The sequence below is a fragment of the Notolepis coatsorum genome (genome assembly GCF_963971535.1).
Source record: "Notolepis coatsorum genome assembly, chromosome: 6".
In the NCBI taxonomy this organism is placed as follows: Eukaryota; Metazoa; Chordata; class Actinopteri; order Aulopiformes; family Paralepididae; genus Notolepis; species Notolepis coatsorum.
In genome coordinates, this window is record NC_140170.1 from 156,665,274 (window position 1) to 156,679,448 (window position 14,175).

The 14,175-nt window shown below is 42.2% G+C and overlaps 1 protein-coding gene across 4 annotated transcripts in view; it reads right to left on the reverse strand.

The window, feature by feature from the left end:
- Window positions 1–14,175, reverse strand: part of ptpra (protein tyrosine phosphatase receptor type A) — a 96,851-nt gene that overhangs the window by 15,095 nt on the left and 67,581 nt on the right. For 3 of the 4 annotated variants that reach the window (XM_084317692.1, XM_084317690.1, XM_084317693.1), the window contains exons 16-19: window positions 12,070–12,219; window positions 10,717–10,810; window positions 10,214–10,290; window positions 3,953–4,087 (exon numbers count right to left, since the gene is read on the reverse strand). In XM_084317692.1, the coding sequence (XP_084173818.1) occupies window positions 3,953–4,087; window positions 10,214–10,290; window positions 10,717–10,810; window positions 12,070–12,219 (456 nt within the window). The remainder of the gene's footprint in view (window positions 1–3,952; window positions 4,088–10,213; window positions 10,291–10,716; window positions 10,811–12,069; window positions 12,220–14,175) is intronic. The other variant, XM_084317691.1, reaches the window with a different exon arrangement.

A 14,175-nucleotide genomic window follows, 5' to 3' on the forward strand; every position in this document is an offset into this window, starting at 1 on the left:
TGGAGAAACACGCTGTGGCTTGAGGGGGGAGGGAGGGGTGGAGCACTGTGAAGGAAGGGTGCGCTGCGTTTACAACACAAAACAAAATGAGAGCAACACGGCACGTGGCACAAAAATCTAAACTCGATTAATCTTAACAAGAAGGTCCCTTTTGCTGTGTTTTTGCACATAAGCCAACATCTCCTGTACATTTCCTGACTTCTCTTTCCGGCATTTGCTAATCATTTACTTGGAAGGCTGTGTAAGTGTTAAGGACGACAAATCGACTTTCCCATCATTACACTCCTCTCTGCGCTCTCTTTCCCTCTCCTTTCTCTCAGCGCTGTGCGCCGATGATAAGACCTCCCACGTGTGTTTGTATTTCCAGCTGCTGGTGTCTCTCCCTCTCTCCGGAACCTCCTGCGGCTATAGGAAAATGACTAGATGGCTCCTGGCTGCGTGTGTGGGGTACGTTACAGGCTCGGTTCCTCTACGTCTCTGTATTCACATATCCAGTCCTCTCTCTGCTAAAGCAGGGGATTTCGAATTTTTTAAGCAGCAGTTTAAAAAAACGAAAAGAAAAAGGAGAACGAAATCGCTAGGCAAAACTAGCTTAGCCTGGCAAATCGGGTCACGCGATGTCACCATGAAATTGCAACATCCAGTCATTTAGTGTTCACACATGTGACCAGGCACAGATAATAGGGTCTTGTTAAGCAAGCTTCACATTTTTTACCTACAAAATAAGCCATCACTTTGTACAAATCGGGCGGATACTTTTCAATCTATGTTTTATTAACAAAGATGATAACACAATAGCCCGTTTTGAGCTACAGAGCCTCAAAGGGGCTGTTGGCTGTTCTCTTAACACTTTCTGCGCCATCCACGTATATATATGCGTTTGTCTGCAACCGTTCAGCGCCAAAAAGCGTATATACGTACGAATCGTTTTTCCTTTTTTTTCCGATTTTAATATTCTATTCAATGTCATGGACCTGTATGTTGCCGTTAAAAGGCATACTGGGACCCTGAGGGTGCAGTACCGGCCAGATCCTGCTAGGTGGCAGTATCGAGAGTGCAGTAAACCCTGTTCCAGACCGTGTGTTACATTTAAACCCCACCGGGCGGCAATTTTTAGTCCAGGGAAGCCTAGAGGTTCACTCGATCACATTGTTGCACATTGAAAACATGTCCAGGACACTCGATGCATGTGTTGTGCCGGATTATGTCATGGACCAGATGGACACCAATACTGGAAATCGCGATCAAACAATTAGAATATTATTTTTGGAATAGCCCCGATCAAAGGTAAGGACAATCTGACGGCAATTCCACCTTGATCCTGCAATGATTTCGTATCGATCCGGCTGATCAGCGCGTGTGGTGTTCAAAACGAGTGCAGTTACTGGAAATCAAAGCATCAGAAACTACCCCCCCCCCCCCTTTCATGGATTCATGATGAAACATAATACCTATTATATACATTTGATTTGGAAATAGTAGCGTGTCCAGGGATGAAATGCCAATGCTTTTAGCAGAATTCACGTAGCGCCCTATAACTCAGCTTTTCAGGAATTAGCCCGGATCACTCTGAAATTATACAATATTCACCACGGGATAACGTGCGAACGTATACATGAAAAAATGTATTATTTTTTGCATGTTCGACGGAAGATACTGACTGTCAAATGACCATAGTATTGTCTCCATAGCTATAATATAGAATATAGATATAGCTCTACTAGGGCTGACCCCTATTAGTCGAATAGTCTGTATTTTTCTCCCATCCCAATTTCATGTATCCAATTCTTCCCTCCCCTGCCTTGAACGTTGCTAGACTATGCCTCCCACAGGTCGGTTGTAGTGAGGACAGAAGCCTTGCATCACGTGTCCCCTCCGGTACACGAGGAGGCAGCCTGTCGCATCTTTTCACCGCAGCAGCTCGAACTCTGTGGCGAGGAGTAACGCGTGGGAGGCTCACGCTGCCCCCATCACTTCCTGCTTCCGTCGCACCGGCGTCACCAAACCGACCTGTAGGAGTCGCTGTCCACAACGTCAAATCCCCACCCACCGGCTTTCCCACCCTCTAACACTTGCCAATTGTGTTAGTATGAACGACCGGCCAGCCGGTAGCAACGTCGAGAGCTGGGCTCGAACCCAGCGTCTCCTGCGTTAGAGGCGAGCGCCTTGCCTACTGCGCCAATGAGCCGCCCTCCTCTCCTCTAATTTCTGTACTTCTCCTCTCCACCCGAGACGGAGAGTACTTAGCCAGTGGCCACCCCCTCAGATGCAACTGTTTTTTCACACAGCGAGGAAAATAATACTGTCGGAAAATCTAACAATAATTTACACATTTACAAGTCGTATTAAGTTTTGCAAATAAGGAGACATATAGAGAACATTTCACAAAGCACTCAAAATTGCCAATATCAAATTTTTGACCTATTTCTGAATGGTGCAACGTTTACGGCATTTGTGAAGAATACTCCCTTGCGAGATATGGCGGCCTAGACCGTGCTGGGTCACACATGTTTAGCATGGTGGCTCTTAGAATTAGGCTAATTAACAAAACATATAGTCCTCCTGTAAAAAGGTAATTTCACCTCTCACCTCAGTTTAACAGTTTCACTACCACACTACAGAAGGTTAACCCTTTCACTACCACACTACACAGGGTTAACCCTTTCACTACATAAGGTTAACCCTTTCCCTACCACACTATAGAAGGTTAACCTTTCACTACCACACTACAAAGGGTTAACCCTTTCACTACCACACTATGGAAGGTTAACCCATTCACTACCACACTACAAAGGGTTAACGCTTTCACTACCATACTACAGAATGTTAACCCTTTCTCTACCATGCTACAGATGGTTAAGCTTTCACTACCACACTACAAAGGGTTAACCCTTTCACTGCCACACTACAGAAGGTTAACCTTTCACTACCACACTACAGATGGTTAACCCCGACCTTCCCTGCCTCATCTCTGTCCACAATTAACCTCACACCAGGGTAGCAGTTCACAGCATTATGTTTATAAATTAAGCAAATAGATACACACAATTAATTAAATCCACGAGTGAGGTATATGGGGGTATTGTAATCACGTTTGTGTGTATGTGTGTGTCTGACCGTAACCATGACAACTTGCACATTTCTTATCCCATATCGCTCGAATTTGGTGGATAGGTTGACGGTTCACCTATGGACCTGTACTATGACTATATACAATAATGTTGTATATACCATATATATATAATTATTCTCACTGCATATATAACTATCCTCACCTGTCTGTACTTACCAGCACACAGTCCTTTACTATTATGTATATCTGTACATATCCTACTCTTACTAGTTACGCTGTTGGCCAGTAGTAGTCACACTGTCTTTATTTATTATACTACAACTCTGATTAGCACTACACTCAGTAGTACTAATTTGTATATGTTGTACCCAGTTTAATCACCTGTACATTGTATATTGCTGTTGCACTTTACTGCTACATTTGCACTCTGGTTGTATGCCAAACCTCTTTTCGTTGTAGCGTACTTGTGCTGTATAATGACAATACATTAAGGATGCGTTTACACGTGTGTCGCGGAGTGTAGGATAGCGTCTCCAGTTTAAAAATGTTGATCGTCAATTTCACAGATGCGTCAGTGCATTGTAGGATAATAATGCCCCCCCCCCCCAAACAATCCCCAGTCAAGTGAACTTCCAACCCTCCCCCATTCACCTTTCGTCTCCCCCCCCCCCCCCCCCCCGGAGACAGACTTCTCATACTATCAGCCCCACCCAGCCCAAACCCACTGAACTCTGGAGCTCACCTGGGGACACCAGGCCATTGTCCTCGTTGAGTCATCCAACTATAACTCTGATAGTAAACCTGTGTTTACCAAGTCTATATTTGAATATCTACATTCATTGGTCGGGTTAAGTTCTCCCACAACGTCCTCCTCCGTACCTGTCCCCTCTCCTCCAGCTCGGTCAGCATCACTAGGGAGCAGCTGCGCCACTCCCAGATCATCCTCCAGAAGTCCTCGATGGTGTGCTGAAGCGGGCCCTGGCTGGCCATGTAGGAGTCCTTCTGACGGTAGCCCTGCGAGGGGAGGGACGACAGGACTGTTTAGCCTCTATTCTAGAAAACAAAACTTGAATTCAAGTATATAAATTAAACTGAAGCATTGTTAACCATTTCACTACCACATTACCAAAGGGTTAACCCTGTCACTGAGACAATACAGAAGGTTAACCCTTTCACAGCCACACTACAGAAGGTTAACACTTTCACTACCAAACTAGACGGTTAACCGCCTGTAGTGTGGTAGTGAAATGTTAACCCTTCTGTAGTGTGGTAGTGAAAGGGTTAATCTGAAGACTCCCCAACACCCCTGGCCAAACAACAAGGAGTATCCATGTAATTCCTCCAGCACCTAAATAACACCTCAGACTGAAGCCAGATCCATACAAAGACCAGGCAAAAGACATGTTCCATTATACGGCCCCTTTCATTTAATATGCTGCTCAGTCAGAACAGGTGTCAAGCTTTGTGAATAACATTGGCCCACATGTGAATGAAGTGAGGCGATTAAAGCACCTCTGGAAAGATGAAAGAGGAACAATGGGCCTCATTCAACAATACTCTCTTATTATTTTTCTTATATTCTTGCTTACCTGTCTGTTAAGCGAACAATAAGAAAAGCCACTGCCACATTCATCAAGCCGTTCTTAACGTCGAAATCGGTTCTTACCCAGGTCGGTTGCATGGTGAACTCCACTCATTCTTAAATTCAAATGCGTGTTCGCGCTCAAATAATTTGCATACAGACACGCCCACCATCTCCTTATAAGGTGAATGAGGCGTGTGTAAAACAGCAGCGTTTCAGCGTCTGATCGCTGTCTGATCCATTCAACAGGAAGCGATTTGCGACAGATCTCAAAATGACACACACACGACTCGCGACTCAGTACATGTGTGTGTGTTCCTGTGGGTCGCTCATCGCATGTGTGTGTGTTAATGACAAATAAAGACTTATACTTGTACTTATACCGCATACTGTATAGTGCGAAATAAATTATTCCAGCAAAGTAGGCTTTGTCAATACTGAACGACTTGATGACGATTGTCAAGAACCAATCGTGCAGTAACGTCACGGTAGCCTAATGCGTCCACATTTTTATATGATGCTATCACATTTTCACAACAATAGCGAATATAATTTACCCTGCACCGTTTTCATTGAGGTTTCTTACTAATTACGATGCTTTATGTTGTCCTTTATATGCTGATTATCATTAAAATCTTAAATTGTACCATATGTCTCCCTTTAGACAACATATGTAAGGCTACGCACTTTTGTTATGCTAATTTGCTAGCCATTCTCGGCCACAGTGTATTTAGGTCGCCTAACGCTGCTGTGTTCAGATCACATTCCCTCTCCTTTAATCCGGTGCTGACCTGCGAACTAGGTGGCAAAGGGTCTCGGGATTTGTAGGCTTGAGTTTTGACAGATAATTTTCACCTTTTAAACCAATGCTGCCATCTACTGACAACAGAAAGGTAGTTGTCCAAACGTCCATTTTCAGAAAACATCGTCGCCCAGAACAGATTCTAACAATTCCAACTTCTTCTTACTGGTACATACGTTCATATCTAATAGTCTTTAGATGACTAAATATAGATGAATACTCATGAAATTTGATATATATACTCTAAAATAAGTATGATTTCACATCATCTACCTTCCAATGGCGAACTCCGGCTGGGCTGTGAGTAATTACCCAGAATGTCACACAAAATGGGGCGTGGCCGAATATGGGTAGGTTGATTTGGAGTGGACGATAATGGCTTACGTTCCGTTAGGTTGGGAAATACTGGAATGCGCTCGGAACTATAGGAGCAGAGAAGAGAGGAGAGGAGAGGAGAGGAGAGGAGATGTTGTATGCGTTCTATGCGTACGGCCTGGGCAGCCAGCATCTAAATGTTATTTTTTTTATTTGTTTTTTTAAAGGTTTATTTTTTAGCGTTTAGCGCTTTTCCTGGTCAGACATGACCGACAGATGCAGTGAGGGTGAAACGGGAGAGAGAGCAGGGGAAGACATTGGGCAAATAACGGTGGGTCCGGAAATCGAACTCGGGTCGGCCGATCCGCGACGCAGCACGGTACATGGTGTGCTACTGGAGCGCCCCAGCATCTAACTGTTCTAACAGCAATATATAATCCATTTCAGAAGAAGAACGCACGCACGCAATAAGTTATAATAATAATAATTATTGAAAAGTTCTGGGTTTATAAAGTCGTATTTGGGGGTATTTGGGGGCAATTGACCAATGGTTTGCTTTCAACCCATGAACTCCTTCCTCTCTCACCTTTTTATATATATTTTTTATTGTATCTATCTACAAAAATGTTATTGTATTGTTTGTTTTGTAAAGTGTCTTTGAGCATTAGGAAAAGCGCTATATAAATCTGATGTATTATTATTATTAGGAATGGTAGGCTTTTTTAATGTTTCTCATCTGGGTAAGAGTTTCTTATCTGGGTAAGTGCTCTCGACCACTCTTAGAATTTGGTCTTGCCTGAGAGAAAAGCAACAATAAGAAAACATTTCTGAATCCCAGGTAAGAACAAAATAAGAGGAAATGCTAGTTAAGAACGAAATCTGTTCTTATATCGCTTCATGAATGAGGCCCAATGAGAGGAGAGAGAGTGAGAAAGAGAGAGAGGGGGATGATTCTGGCTCTTCTGCATGCTGTAGGTGGTCTGGATAATTGAACCCCACAAACAAAGAACCCTATTAGTCTGTTTGATGTTTTCAGATTTAAAAACTTAATCATCTAAAGATAGTAAGTTGGAGTGTAGTGTTCATGCAACGTTAAGCACAGGAGAAGATGAGTACTTCCAGGTGATGTATTACATTAAGTTACTAATTGTACAACTTGAGCTGTTAAAGAAACTTTGAAACAGACTTATATGGTTCTTCATCTGAAGGTTTTAATTCTACCTTTTGCATATAAACAAAAAAACACAGTAGCTATTCTATCTGATGATTAGTATTTTCTGCCGTGGATTGTCGACTAATACATCTATACATTTAGAACACTGAAATTGTAATCCTCAAAGGAAAAATACAATCTTGTTTGCCTGATCTCTCACAGGATTGCATTTGTCACACAGTTGATTAGAGAGAGAGAGAGAGAGAGAGAGAGAGAGAGAGAGAGAGAGAGAGAGAGAGAGAGAGAGAGAGAGAGAGAGGAAGGAACAAGAGGAGAAAGAGAGGAGATGGGAGAAAGAGAGAGAGAAAGAGAGGGGGAGAAGAGAGAGAGGAGAGGGAACAAGAGGAGAGGGGAGAAAGAAGAGAGAGGAGATGGGAGAGAGGAGAGAGAGAGCAAGATAGATAGAGAGAGGAGAGCAGAGAGAGGAAAGAGAGAGAGCCCTTTAATACTCGGCCATCGGTGTGTGAATGTGTGAGTGATAGGGGTGTAACGGTACACGGAAGCGTTTTGGGGTCACGGTTCGGTACGATTTCGGTACACAGGAAAACAATATTTTGGATTATACAACGGCATGCAAATTTCTCGATTCTGATTGGCCATTCACACGTCTTTATTGGTAACAATCCACGGTCCTGGGCTCAGGACCCGCCCACAACCAAATCACATAACCCTCCCCGGCTCACTCCGGGAGAAAACAGGATCGCGGAGATCAAATGGTTATGTTGAAAGCACCATAACGACTAAATATGAAGCGATTCTGTCAAGGGGAATGTGTTAGTATTTTAAACAATGTTGGATGATGTAATTGATGGGTCTTGACTCAATCTAGAACAAAAGAAAAATCGCGGATTGATTGATAGATTAATTGATTGATTTAAATTTCTTCCTTCCTACTTTCTTGCAGCGTTCTCTCTCACACTGTCCGACGCTGGCGTACCCACAAACACACACACACACATACACACACACACACACACACACACACACACACACACACATACACACACGCACACACACACTGTGACACACACACACACACACACACACACACTCCTGTCTGCAACAGCGGGGGAGTCAGACTGAGAGAGAAGCAGCGCTGTTTTAAGTGAGCATGGTCTATTGAATTGATTGATTGGTTGATTGCTAATTTTATTACTGTACCCCTGGTTTCCAACTGGTTAAGTTTAGGCTAAAAGAAATAAATAAAAAAATAGGGCGAAGAAAACGTTTTTTTCCTATAGGGCAAAGAAAACGTTTTAATAAATTTTCAATCAATCATTCCAATAATACACAGTTGGATGTGTTAGTTGGTTGGATGCACTTCAAGCTGCTTCCACATGAGGCAACTTCTCTCAATCATTCCAATAATACACAGTTGGATGTGTTAGTTTGGTTGGATGCACTTCAAGCTGCTTCCACATGGAGTTGTGGGAACTACTTTTTCTGGCGGATGGTTTTTTCAATAAATCTTCGATTAATGTGTGTTTATTGTATAGAAATAAGGTTGGATGAATCTGGCAGTTGTATAAAAGCTTTACACCACGTGCAGTCGTGATTTGTGACCAATAAACCATGCCTAGGGGGGTCTAACGACCCTCGGCTGCGCCTCGGGCCTAACAACCACCCCTAGGCATGGTTTATTGGTCACAAACCACTCCTGCGTGTGATGTAATGCTTAATTATTATATATTTATAATAATGATTATAATAATGATTATTATATATAATTATTTTTTATTAAGTTATACTTAGTTCCACCTAGGCTTGCTGCGGTAGTCAGTCAGTGATAACGGTGTCATTCTGTGTTCAGGAATCCACTTGAGTAAATGAATTGCCTACAGTCCTCACCCCCCACCGTTGTATAGTTTCACTTTCACTTCTAGAGTAGATTTTACTTCACGTGACGCAGATAAAGACTAGAGAAGAGATGCCATGTTACACAACAATGAGAGGATTTATCACTATTTTGGATTTAAACACCGTAGCAGCTCGACTGGAGAGGAGCTCAAAGGACCAGTCCAGATAAGCAAAAGTACGTTTGCGTTTTTTTCTCTCGGATCAGCTGGAAAGTAGCGCAGAAGAAAGTTGGTGTGTGTGTGTGTGTGTGTGTGTGTGTCTTTCCATTGGTTAACATTATTACGCAAACAAGAAAACGATGAACATTTTCAGCCTATTGTATGCTGTGTTACAAACATACTGTATCATTCATGGTTGGTTTTGTTTCAGTGACACCTGTAAGGGGAGGAGAGGAGGGGAGAAACAGCCGAGTGCAGAGTGCGCGTTCATTTGTTCTGTCGGCTTGTTCATGCCTTTAGTACAAGCTTCAACGTTTTATTCATCATCTAAATGTGGCAATCCAAGCTTGATATGCAACGTTAAATGAATGACCTTCTGTGTTAAGACTGTTAGTAAGCCAGTGTAAAGTAAAGATATTGAGCATAGATTTGTAAAATGTTCACCTAGTAGTATGTATGAGACGTATTCTTCGTCTGGCTGCACGTACCGCACCGTGAGCCACGTACCGTAAATTCGTGGGACGAATACACGTACCGTTACACTCCTAGTGAGTGAATGGGTGAATGTGAGGAACAAACAATAGTAAAGCACTTTGGATAAAAGCGCTATATAAATGCACAGTTTATTTTTTTTGATCCACTTTTTCTCCCATTTTCTATATTTTCTCCCATCCCAATTTCGTATCATCCAATTCAACCCTCCCCTGTCACGAACGCTGTTTCTTGCCTCCCACAAGCCGGCTGCAATGTGGACTAAGTCATACATAGCACAAGTCCCCTCCGGTACTTGAGGTAACAGCAGTCGCATCTTTTCACCTGCGCAGCTCGATCTCTCAGTGGCGAGGAGTAACGCGTGGGAGGCTCACGCTGCCGCCGACACTTCCTGATTCTACTGCGCAGGCGCACCAACCGACCTGTAGGAGTCGCTGTCCACAACGCCCGATCCCCACCCATCAGTTTCCCTCCCCCTAATACGGCCAATGTGTATTAGTATAAACGACCAGCTAAACTGAAAGCAATGTGGAGCGCTGGGCTCGAACAGGCGAGCCCAGCGTCTCCGCATTCGTGGCGAGCGCCTTGCCCACTACGCCACGTAGCCACCCAAATGCACTGTTTATTATTATTTATTTAATACATGACACTTCGCCGCAATTAATTACAACCAATTTGCTGTGTTCCACCGTTGTGCAGGTTTAAAGGTTCTTTCACTCACGTCAATGAAGGAGGCGTTGACGTAGTCAGTGTTCTCCTCTCCTCTTTTGACTGGTATGATCACTCTGTTGAACTCATCTGTGAGGCCAAGTAGGAACATCAAGTGTTATCTATTTCATCAGGACAGGTGGCTTCTATTCACTCTCTCTCTCTCACGCACACGCACACACCGTGTATACTCTACACTAGGGCGATGATATGTTCCATTTCTTCTTCAATGCTATTTTACTGATTTATTTTTGCGGTGATTGTGATGGTGGTTATGGTGGCGAGTATGTGTGTGTGTAAATGCTAATGCTTTGGGTGGTTAATTACCATTGGCAGGAGGCTGATTAAGACCAGAAGACCTTGTTTAGCAGTCAGTCTGATACACATTTTCCTCTGATGGAAAAACTGTAACCTCTTGCAATTTGCAAATTCCACTAAACAGACACACACATACACACACACCACACACACACACACCACACATACCACACACCCACAGTAACAGGAGCTACTAACATGGGATGATCTGCAGGACCCTGTTCTTCTTCATGTTGGCAGGCAGGTTGCCAGTCCTCATCTTATCGTTCTGGATCTTGATGGATGTCAGCTTCTAGGAGAAGAATAACAAAATAAACAGAATACAAGATCAAAGACCATAGTGCTATAAAGCAGCATAGTGCTATAAAGCCACATAGTGCTATAAAGCCACATAGTGCTATAAAGCCATAGTGCTATAAAGCCACATAGTTCTATAAAGCAACATAGTGCTATAAAGCCACATAGTGCTATAAAGCCACATAGTGCTATAAAGCAGCATAGTGCTATAAAGCCACATAGTGCTATAAAGCCACATAGTGCTATAAAGCAGCATAGTGCTATAAAGCCACATAGTGCTATAAAGCCACATAGTGCTATAAAGCAGCATAGTGATATAAAGCCACATAGTGATATAAAGCCACATAGTGCTATAAAGCCACATAGTGCTATAAAGCCATAGTGCTATAAAGCCACATAGTGCTATAAAGCAGTTTCCTCATTTTACTTTTCCGTCAAGCCAACTGAAGAATCCATTGTGATCGCCGGCCCGGAAAACGCGTGGATTATGTATTTACAGTACCCAACGCTGAATCAATAAATGCGATTGATATTTGGAATGGCGATCAGGAATTGGAATAATCTTTTTGGAGAACATCTGATCTGAGGTAAGGAATTTATTTTACCAGTCTTTTTTCACAGATATATCAACGTGTCCCATATGTGTGTGTGTGTGTGTGCTCGCTGATCAGGAAATGAGATAATCGATAGTTCAGCCCGCTTCTATAGCGTGCATAAGTACACATATACTATCGATAATCTAGCGTTTATTTGAAAACGATTCATAAATAGGCAGAAAAATGACAACGTTTTTGTGTATGCCAGAATATTCCAGTAAATGCAGATTATCACGGAATCTTTATATTTTCCTTGAAAACGAGGGCTTTTCAAAATGCTATAAAACGGAAATGAAGCGATTAAAAAACAATCCGTTTCGACAATGTTGACTGCAAACAAGTCATTGATAAGCGACGGGCAGATTAGACACATAGCCATAATTTAAGACAGAGATTATGCGTTCACAACGCTATCATTGAAGTGGGTGGTGGCATTCAACAGGGTTTTACCATGTTATCCGGTGGCACTGGAAGTGTTAACATCAACAAGATGTGTATTGAAATTACCTTTTAATAACAAATATTTTCAACAGTAAAATAGCAAAAAATAGCCTAATTAATTTTGACTAGCTACAACATAGCAATAGAATAGTGAAATAGGACAATTTGATTGGATTAAAGCTAGCCCTGTCTCGCACACGCACACAAAGACACACACCTTGAACTCAGCCTCCAGGCCCCCGCAGCCGGCTCCAGGCGAGGGGGCGTAGAGTTTGGCCAGGTGAGACTCCAGAGACGTGACCTCCAGCTCTGTGTCTCCATACAGATAGTGTTCTAACAAGGCCTGGAAGATGAATACATACTGCATCTGTACGGGAAAGAAAGAAGGCCATTAAACTCACCCTCTCATCCCTGTAAGCACGGATCAGCCTTGAATCACACTCAACAGGAGGCCATCATTGGTTGAAGGCTTCATGTAATCGCTACTTAGCTTACTCACTTTAAACAAACAACTCACTGCAGCACCCACTCTACACACTTTAGAACGCCTAAACACACTTTATATTTATTGGCAAAGAATTTGCACTACAACCCATACCTCAGTACACCTTACTGTAAATTGTACCTAAACTGTACCTCATCCCATTTCTGCTTTGCACTATATAGTATATTGTAATTAGTATATTGTATAGTGTATATTGTATGGTAACTCAGTTACCTCTATTCTGCATTGAACATTGTACATATGTACATACTGAACACTTGTGTCTACGTACGTGACTTCTATTTTATACTTGCTATACTTATTTTATTCTTATCCTTTTGTCTAGCACAGTCTCTGGAGCGTAACAGAAAGAAGCATTTTGTATAAAAGTATTCTGTACTTCTGTATGACAACTAATAAAGAAACTTGAACTTGAACTTGAAGCACTGCAACGTTAATGGGAAATGCGCTTACCGTCTTCTCCAGAGTCAGACAAGAAGTTAGATACAAATTCCCTCTCTGTGCGTTCAGTAGAAAGCTATCCAGCTTCAAGCTAGCACAGATGAATGGAAGCTGATACGGATCAGATAGCCTAGCTCAGTGGTTCTCAAACTGTGGTATGCGTACCACTGGTGGTACTTGGTGGTACTGCTGGTGGTAATAAAAAAAATATATTATAATATATATATATATTTTTTTGTGCAGTCAGGCCACTGAACTTAGAAGCAGGCCAGGCCAGTGTTTCTAGTTGCGGCGGCGCGATAGTTAGATAACCTAGGTGGGGAACAACCAGGAGATCACTGTGATAGAGAGTAATGCAGTCTAAACAGTCATACATCTTTTATTCAACTTCAGCCCTGATCATAACTATTTTTATTTTTAGATTTTTGGAATGTCAGATAAAAAATGAAATACTCCCACTTTTCTGAAAAGAGTTGTTAAATCTGACATTACAAAAAACAAAATCATCAAAATCTGTGTTGTTGCTAATCATTGACACATGCCTAGCCTGTAATAATCCCCCCAGAAAAAAGTACTTTGCATTTGATATATTGAAAATATTTAACTTTTTGTGTGTTTTTTTAACAATAATTTATGATGCCATCACACAAACTGGCATTTAAAGGGTTACAATTCGAAAATGTATTGAATATGTGTGTTTTTTTTTTACAATCATTTGTGATGCCCATCACAAACACTGGCATTTAAAGGGTAACAATTCTAAAATTCCTGCACCAGAATGCAGGAAATTAAGTCTTTGTAACAAAATAATTCCTGGTGGGGGACCCCCACTTGCCTGACTGGGGCAATATTTCACACTATATTTCCCAGCCTGAATTATTTCCCAGTCCGGCCCTGCTCATGTGAGTTGTCAATGGACAACAACATGCTGTGTGTGTGTGTGTGAGAGTGAGAGTGAGAGTGAGAGTGAGAGTGAGAGAGAGAGAGAATTAAGTACATTTGCTGAAATACAGTTCTTAATTTTCTCACTTGCTATGTGAGAATGTTAGTTATTATGTTCTCAATGCCCCTTGCACTGTATGAGTTGTGTGGAATAGTTTGCTAGTTCTAGTGCTACCCCTTTGTACATTGTGGCTGTGTCTGACAAAAGTTAACAATAAATAATGGTATTAGGAATACATTTGCCTCCTGCGTGAACTGTGCATAGCTGAATAGACTGTATTTTAACGTCGGCCATATGGTGGTACTTGGAGAGCCAGCTACGTTTTCAGGTGGTACTTGGTGTAAAAAGGTTGAGAACCACTGGCCTAGCTTACAACTCTGGGAGAGGTGTTTTTGGCAAACAGTTAGGCTAGTTGATCCATATCCGCTTCCATT